Source organism: Triturus cristatus, chromosome 4_2 (genome assembly GCF_964204655.1).
Source record: "Triturus cristatus chromosome 4_2, aTriCri1.1, whole genome shotgun sequence".
Classification (NCBI taxonomy): Eukaryota; Metazoa; Chordata; class Amphibia; order Caudata; family Salamandridae; genus Triturus; species Triturus cristatus.
Window position 1 is genome coordinate 82,397,998 of NC_140586.1, and position 8,842 is coordinate 82,406,839.

Here is an 8,842-nt window from a genome sequence, read left to right on the forward strand (position 1 = left end):
CCCCATGATTTGACAGTGGAATCTAAAAGCAATATTGGCCTATAATTCTTAGGCTGAGGTTTATACCCTTTTTTAAAGATTGGTAATATTACTGAACTATTCCAGGTGGGGGTGGGCCTACCATTACAAACCTACCCTACAAATCTCTGCATAGTCAAAAACCAAGGGCGAGCTAGTGGGCTTTGAGGACTCCTGTGCCCTTCCGCATCTTGAGCCGCCAAGGAGTTGTGGATGGAATACATATACATCGTGGGTATCCAACCATTCAAAATAATCAGTCCATTGTTCATGTTTCGACCCACACAATAATTATAGTAGGTCTCATCATGACTTGTATCTTTTGACTGAGTGGACATGACACACCGTAGTCTCTTAGTCTGCATACAGCGAGGCCTTTTTAGCCCACCGCCGGAAAGGAAGTTATTTAACACCAATTGAAAACCTTTACAGGCGAGATATACACAACTGAGAGGCGCTGGGTCAGATGGGTTATCTGTCCTGATGAGACCTACTCTAATTATTGTGTAGGTAGAAGCGTTAATAATTACATGGGGAACATTAACAGCAATTTTGTAATTGGAATCAATATTTAGGTTAGACTGATTATTTGGAATGATTGGATACCCACGTTGTATATATGCATCATATTTTTAACCTTTGCACCATAGCACTAATGAGCACTGCACTGTCTGCAACTTAATGATATATTTTCTATCACCTGTTGCAAAAGAATAATAAAAAAGTGGTTTTGCAAGATATTTAAACATTGATATATAATTTTACCTCTTGTGGATATTTGAATGAGTCCCACAGAACCAATAGCCAGTATATCCGGGTTGGGGTTTGGTCCTGTGATTCTTCCACGTAACGTGTAGAGTCAGCCCTCCCCCTTGTGAAGGTGGCACAATATTTTATACAAAATCCGTGGTCTCCCTCCTCCCTAGATGTATTTCAAGATCGTATTCTTTAAGGTAGATAAATTGTTTTCTGGTGTCACCATGGTATCATTGTGGTTACAGGCGGAAATAGTCAAAGTCCCCTTGGGAGTATGTTCATTTTAATGCAATTGATCTTGCCCAGCCATGATAAGGGCAGGTCCGCCCACCTCCGAAGGTCCTCTGTCAGGAGGGGAACCAGATTGGCTCTATATAAATCTAGAACATTTGATGTCATCTTCTCCTCAGATAAGTAATGCCTCTTGAGGACTATTTACAACTTGTGCACTCCTTAATTTTGTCTACCTCTAATTGTGGATGTGTCAACTTCAGTATCTCAGTTTTAGTTGCATTTATTTTAAACCCTGTGAAACTCTCAGGGCCTGATTCACAAAGGTAAAGTTACATCTTATGTTAATGTACTACTTTTTGGTACTCACAAACTACATGTGGAGTTTTATGACTCCGCACTCCCTATACCTTTGTGTGTGAAGTTGTCTGCCCCGATTGTGGAGTCTCCGGGTGCAGCAAAGAACTCTGCACACATAACTATAGGGAGTGTAGAGTCGTAAAACCCCACACCTAGTTTATGATTACAAAAAGTAGTAAACTTACACAAATGTGTGAATTTATGTTTGTGAATCATGCCCAAAAAGCCTTCCAATTGGGACTATAATCAAGGCAGGGATGTCACTGGGTCTATCAGGGTTAGGAGTACATTGCCTGCAAGCAGCACACTCTTGTGCTAGTCCCGGCCAAACTGCAAGCCTGTAATCCCCTTGTCTTCTCTTTTGCTAATTCACTAATGGTGCAGTGCTTAAGGCAAACAAATTAGTGGACAGGGAGTGTCTCCCTCCCCAATATAAATGGCTGGGACATCCCTCCATGAAGTACAAACCTTGATGTGGGTGTTTGGTCTCCTGCTGGCACCACTGTCATGAAGTTCAGACCAGGGCCTCCCCTTCTAGGCCCACCTGAAAGCTTTTTATCGCAACTGCAATCGCTGATGTAACTTTCTTTTTTGCTTTCTCAACCAGGTGGAACACCCTCCTAATATTGTCCTGGTTTTGCAGTGTTTTATAATTCCTGATTGCTTAGGGTGAATGAGATCTGGAAGTATGTTTTACAATCTTATTGCTAGTATCTTTGTAAAGATTTTCACACTGAAATTTATGAGAGCCATATGTCTATGCGATGAGCAGCTCCCAGGATCCTCCCCCTGTTTATGTATTAGAGATTTAGAGGCTTCAGTCATGATGGGCATCACCTTTCCGTTTTTTAAGAATGAGTTGAATACCCTCACCAATAAATGTGATAATAATCCAGCAAAGGACTTGTAAAACCCTCCCATGGAGCCATCGGGCCTGGTGCCTTATTTGTTTTCAACGTTTAAATGTCCGCTTTTGCGTCACCTTCTGTCATTAAGGTTTCTAAATCAGAGGCCTCCTTGTGTGTAACCCCCTTGGTATGTGGTATTTTTTTATATATTTGTCTTGTAGGTGGGGCCCCCCTTCCAACAATGTGGCTTGGTTGCATTTACTTTCTCTCATGTGTGTTTAGGTTTTTCTCCTGTCTCTTTTTGACTTTTTGCTCAATCTGTGGTAGCGAGATGGTTCCTTCGCCATATTCTCTTCAACTTCAAGTTTCTTCTCTGGACCGCTCATTATGTCGCGCTCCTCAGTGTCACTATCAACGCGGCAATATCCATTCTGTGTCCCTAGCTTGATCTCCCCTTGCTTTCTCTGACAAGGGATTCGAGGCAACCACCGTCTAGTCTTTAAGTTCAACACCCATGATTTGTGCTGCAACTGCCTTGCCCTTGTTCTCAAATTCAAAGGCGATACCAAAAGGAAACAGCCCGAGGTAGCGTGCCTTGCATTATTGTAACTTCTCAGTTATCGGCTGGAATTGTTGTCATCTGGAAAGCATGGAGGGGCAATGGCCTGAAATAGAGAGTAATCAAAACCATTGTGTCTTACCTGGCCCCTTTCCCTTGCTGTTTCCAGCACTTTCTCTTTGACCTTTGACTTGGAACGTGTGAAATTTCGCCAATATATCACATGGTCTAATTAGTTCTCCTCTTCTTCACAGCCAGACTCTATGTACTCTGTCCAATGTGATTTGACTCTGGCTTTCACCTAGTAAGGCAGGGAAGAGATTTTTCATGAATTTTTCTAAGCCCAAGGCTTCAGCACTCTCCTGGAGGCCTAACACTCTAATGTTCTCTCTATGTGTACGGTTTTCGAGGTAATTACATAATTTTGTGCTTGCAGAGTAGTGTTTCTTCTATATGTGTGCTTTCCTCCTCCTTCGTCTGTTTTTGTCCTTCCACCTCAACAACTTTGGTACCAGCTGAGTCAGTTGTATCTTTATCTGCTCCCCTCTAACCCCCGATTCTGACTGTAAAAACAGCAAGTTCCCTGTGATATCGGTCTTCAGATCATCTCGCAATTCACTTTAAAAGATTGCAAGCTGGCTGGCAAGGAGCCTCGTCTCCAAAATCTGTAGTGATGAGGTCCGTAGCCAGAGTGTAGTTTCAAGTAGGTTTATTAAGTTCAGTTACAGGTATTTGAGTTGTAGAGATGCAGCCCCACCAAGATCAGTCTGCCTGCTGCTCAGCCCATATACTCCAACTGACACACTCAAACATCCAGGCACCCAAACATTCCATTCAAGACTCTCACACCAACATTTCATGCATCACATTCACACTGGCTGAGCAGCTAGGGATAAAGTAACCAGATAAATAAAATAAAGGTTACAGCATAGTTCAACGTTTGTCAAGACCAGTTTTGTAGGTTCACCTGTGTCTTGTTATGCAGGGATCTCCTCGGTCCCGAGCACTCTCCTCCCCCTTGATTATTCCTGTTTGAGTAGATAAAAAAGCCTGTGACTGTCTTATGTGTATGTTTCTTGTGATGTATGGACAAGTTTGTCTCTGTCACTTTTATTGGGGTGCCTCCCAGTTTACTGGCTTATTCATAGTCCCAGATCATCAGTTATTTCCACATAGCAGCTCTCTCATAGTCAGCTTGGCCACCAACCATGCATCCCAGCAGGTGATTTTAGAGTTTACTTTTACAGCATACAATGTCTCTTCAGGGCCTGCCAGCGCCAACCAGGATTACATCTGTTTTGCTCGCTTTATGTCATATGCTGTCTGCGCTGGAGGTTTGTGCTCCTCTGGGTTCCTGAAACTTCAAATTAATGTCCCCTCTCTTCATAGCGCCCATCTGCTGTCCCCTGAACTCCTTTTGTTTGCCTTGAGCCCGCCGCGTTTTACTCACTGCAAGGGCATTTCAAGATTAGGTCCCACGCTCTTTTCTTCCTGTCCCCCTCCATGGGATCACCCCCATAGGGGGGATCATTCACTGCAGGGTACTGGACCTGGCAGTAGCCTGGAGGCGCCTGATTCTTTGCGTCACTCTTCTCGTCACAGTCACCTTCGGCCCTCACTCGCAGTTCTCAGTTATGGCAGGCGCAATCTTGGCATCCACCTACCATGAGGATATTACCTTGCCGCGGTCCCTGGCACCACCTTTCACTGTCTCCACTGCTGCTCTTCTGACACCACATTGTGTTGTACCAGTGGGTTTCCTCAGTTCCAACTTCGACTGCAAGAATCCCTGCCCGCGAGGTCCCCCATGGAGCAGCTTCAGAATGCAGCTATGCAGGTCCGCTTCACGACTCTGCCCTAGAATCATTATTTTTTAAGCATCCTGTTTGCATCATGTTTGGAGCCATTGGGTTGAAATTTCTCTTTCTGGTTCGCCCTTGTACATTTTCTGACCAGCTGAGTGCACTTTTCTCTCAGTGAGCTGTCCAGTCCTGCAAGCCCACTAGAGGTACCCTGTCAAAGCTCGACTGATGCAGAAGGGCGCACCCAAAGTACACTTCTCTTTCCAAGGGCCACCAGTGGCCCCTTTACCAGGCTATAATCGACTGGTAGAGGTGGCAGCATAAGAGTCTAGTCGGGGGCACAGGTCTCGGCACTTCTTTGGGGCAAGTTATCTCCAGATCACGTTCTGTTCCCTCACCCATAACTAGTGTCCTTTGGCTTCTTTGTGCCTGGGACACACATGGAAGGCACTTATGCATGTCTGTAGACAGATGAATGGTGGAGTCCACTGAACTCCACATTTGTGTGTGCTGTTCAAGATGGTGGTCTCCATTATGCAGGGCTGATGTCCTTTTCGATGCACCAGCCTCCACCTATGCATCTCCTGCCCCCTGCTCCAAAACCAGATAAGCCTGTTGGGTTTGGGAAGGCAGCCACCCCCGTGCTGTGATGCTGCAGAAATGCCACTGCTACAGGGAGAGCCATTCCCCCAATTTCCTGTTTTTTGGTCATCTTCCAAGGCAACAGGGGCCTTCCACACCCGTGAATCCACATTTCAGAATGACCTGCAGGGCAGCATGCTCAAGACTAGGGGCATCACGCCCCTCGGGGAGAATGAAGGGGAACAAAGCCATTCAGAAGTTTCAGACCACCTGACTGGCCAGGCTGGCTGCCAAAGGAAGATAAACACTGACTTCCTCAGCCAGTGCTTTGTTGTTTGTTTCATCCCATCACTGAAGCGGTCCTGTGTGAAGACCGTTCGTGTGCACCTTCCTGGCCGATACAAATGCCATATTTCCTTTAGGAAATCTCTAATGAATTGTTTAATGCTCTTCGACTGTGCCTGAATACCCCGCAGAGCTAAAGTACAACTTTATCATATTTATGTATAATCTGCTGAAGCTTCTCCATGGCAATACTGGCTGATTCCACGTGTCTTGGCTCGCTCTAGTCTTCTGATGTATTTTAAGACGTAACTTTCGTTTGCAGCTAAGGTAAGGTGCGTAAGATTGATTGGTGATGTGCCCCAGTTGCTGCTGGTCAATTTCCAAGAGTATTCTGGGAAAGATAATTGTGTGCAATGATTACTAAAGCTCTTTCTCTTAATGCCCTGTGCAGACACCAACACTGACATTCTCCCCTTTTTCTTTTGCTGCTGTCACAGGCACATCCATTCATCAGTCTGTACTTTGAAGAGGGCCCCGGCTGACATGGTGAATAGCATTATTTTTGTGTTGCAAGACGTGCTTTATTCTTTATTGCAGGTAGTGAATGAAGATTGGGCTGTGCTCAAATCAAGTTTTTTTTTTAAATGCCTACCCCCTCCTCCCCTCCCCCGCACTTGAATTCGTGTTTTTTTAGACATTTTATCTGACAGTGTGAAAGAACCACGAGATTTTAACCCCAGTTTACTTCTAATTTACAAAAGGTGCTGGGAGGCGGAATGCGTCACAGAGGACCCAGGACTACATGGAACCCATTATGGAGGTAGGACTCTCCAGGGGAATGAAAAATACAGAATTCTACTGAGATTAACAAGGCCAATGCCAAGTACACATGCTAGAGCTGCAGTATTCAACATAGGGCCAGGAGAGCTGGACCATGCCAGATTTTCAGAATACCCATGTAAAATAAATGGACATATATTAGGTTTACTGGAACTCATTTACAGATTGAGTGGCTAGCTTGAAAACCTAACATGGATCCGCCCTCAGGACATCTCTGTGCAGTGTAGCCTGTGTTCAGACCTATAAGACTGACGTGGAGGGACACAGGGGTCCGCGCCTCCACGGCTCACAGTACCGCCAGGTCTCTCAAATCTAACAAGGTAGGTGTGAGGCAGGAATAATCAAGAGGTGTTGTTTGGTGATTCAGCACTGTTTAAGAAGGGATAACAAACCAGGAGGTGGGGCAATGAATCAAGCAGGAAGCACGTGGCCGGTCGCCGGAAGTTCTGTGTTCCAGCGGCAAAACTCGCTTTGGAAACTCTGACGTATTACACCAACGGGGCTTCTGGGAAGTTAGCTGGCGGGCCTTTCTGTAGGCCAATGCGCAGCCTACTTTAAAAACATTTTGGCCTCCTGCTCATTTTATGCCAGCAAGATGGTTCTGTGGGTTGAACCCTCGCTACTGATATCCGCTGTTGAATTCCGGTAAGGCCAACTTAATGTGCCACGAGTACCATTAAATTGGGTAGTAGTAACAACGTTTATTTGCAGCACATAAGAATAGCCCAAGTTTGGGTAGGGAACAGAATAGCACAATACTAAGACTCTGCTAAAGACTCTGCGGGCTGAAATTAATAAAGAGGGACTATTCAGAGGGGCTTGGGATAAATGTGGAATGTACAATTAGTTGACTTAGAAACTTTCCTTGTTTCCTCACTGCCTCTGGCCCACAGGTGCTCTTCTCTCCCTCCTGTGACCTGGGTCAGGATGCTGGTACTGGTCGTGCTGCTCAACATGTTTCTGCTCTCTGTGGCCTTCTGCTGGCTCAGTGCCTACCACCAGGTTCACGTCGGGGGCATGCCTCATGGCCTGCTGTATGAGAGCGCGACACCAGGCCTGGATGGACTGCTGGGTCTCTTCCTGTGGAGCCTGTTTGACTTGGCACCCTGGATATCTTCCTTCAGCCTCAGCAGCGAGGAGTTCCTGCCTCTGTGAATGGTCACAGCCAACAACTGGAGTCCCTAAAACTGGCCAAAGACTGTATAACAAAAAGTGGTAAATAAAGTATTGGAACATTAGGTATATTATTAAGTATGTAAACAATTCAGAGTATTTTTTATAATGTCATTGTGGTATTTACAGATGTAGCCTGTGCTTTATTTGTAGAGAAGAAATTCACATCTTTTAACATTAAATGTCCTCTTCAGATCAAGCTGCTTGCGCAGTACAGTGTTTCCTTGTGGTCAGAAGTTGCTAGAGACACTGATCTTCATATGGGAGAGTGAATGGAAGCTGGGGCAGAGGCGTCTGTATTCTTTATTACCCATTGCTTCTGGTTGGAGAATATGCCTGATTATACAGCATAAAGCAGGCTAGTGCACCACTTATTTGGTGGGTCTGATTTGTTTACTTCACTCAGTGTTTCAACCTAACATACTAGAGTTTAAAGTATTAAAATGTAGAACCTCATTTAAACTTTGGCAGGACAGGAGCTCGGCCCTAAATTGGTGATACTTTCACTCTTCAAACACAGGGCTTCTTCGTCTCTTCCGAGTGAAGGGAACAACTAGGTTTCCGATGGTGACACCTTAGCTGGCTTCACCATCATGAACCCTTGACCTGGTGGCACTTTCACTGCAGGTCCACAAGTCAAAATTGATCTTTCTTCTCTATTTGAGGCATGAATGCTATAGGAAATCCACTTTCTTAACAACTTAACTTGTCTTGTCTGGGTGCCCGCTGACCTTAAAGAAATGTAAATGTGTGCAACCGGTTACTCTGAAATTATAAAGGGTTTTTGGAAGCCGGTATTGGATTTAATTGATGGGATCGCTTGAAGCTTCTTGATGGCACAGATCTTTTTTTTAGAGTTATTGTAAGGGAGTGAACAGCTAAGCTGTGAAGTGTGTGCTTTGAAAAAGAATGACTTACATGTTCACAGTGCTTTCTCTCACAGTCTTGGACCTTGCAGCCTTAAACATACACAAGTCACTATTCTCCACTGCACCAACCATGATTCAATTCTGTGGCTCTCTGGTTACAGACACAGACCTCTGCAGTACAGTAACTAAAAGAGGTTTTGTGATGTACAAAAGTGCATTTTCCACTGATTAACATAACTTGTATTTATTTTTCATTTAAGCTGTACATTATTTTATATATAGTTACCTAAAGGTCGAAGACTGAAAAAAGTTAAACAAAATATTTAGTTTTTTTAGCCATGCCCCCACTCACCCTGCCCCTATTGCACTCAGCATCACAGTTCCCCTACATTTAAATGCACTTCAACCACTGGGTGCATGGTATTTAAAAGTAGGACATGTAGAAATGTAATGTTCACATGTCCTTGCAGTGACTAACACCCAAAAGCTATTTTTCAAGGAGACAAGCCTAGCTGTCCT

General features: G+C 44.7%; 1 protein-coding gene across 3 annotated transcripts in view; it reads left to right on the top strand.

The window, feature by feature from the left end:
• Positions 1-7,642, top strand: part of KLF1 (KLF transcription factor 1) — a 205,042-nt gene extending 197,400 nt beyond the window's left edge. For 2 of the 3 annotated variants that reach the window (XM_085600637.1, XM_085600638.1), the window contains 3 exons: positions 5,939-5,987; positions 6,203-6,261; positions 7,175-7,642. In XM_085600637.1, the coding sequence (XP_085456763.1) occupies positions 5,939-5,987; positions 6,203-6,261; positions 7,175-7,436 (370 nt within the window). In that variant the 3' untranslated portion in view covers positions 7,437-7,642. The remainder of the gene's footprint in view (positions 1-5,938; positions 5,988-6,202; positions 6,262-7,174) is intronic. The other variant, XR_014960499.1, reaches the window with a different exon arrangement.
• The last annotated feature ends 1,200 nt before the right edge of the window (positions 7,643-8,842 follow it).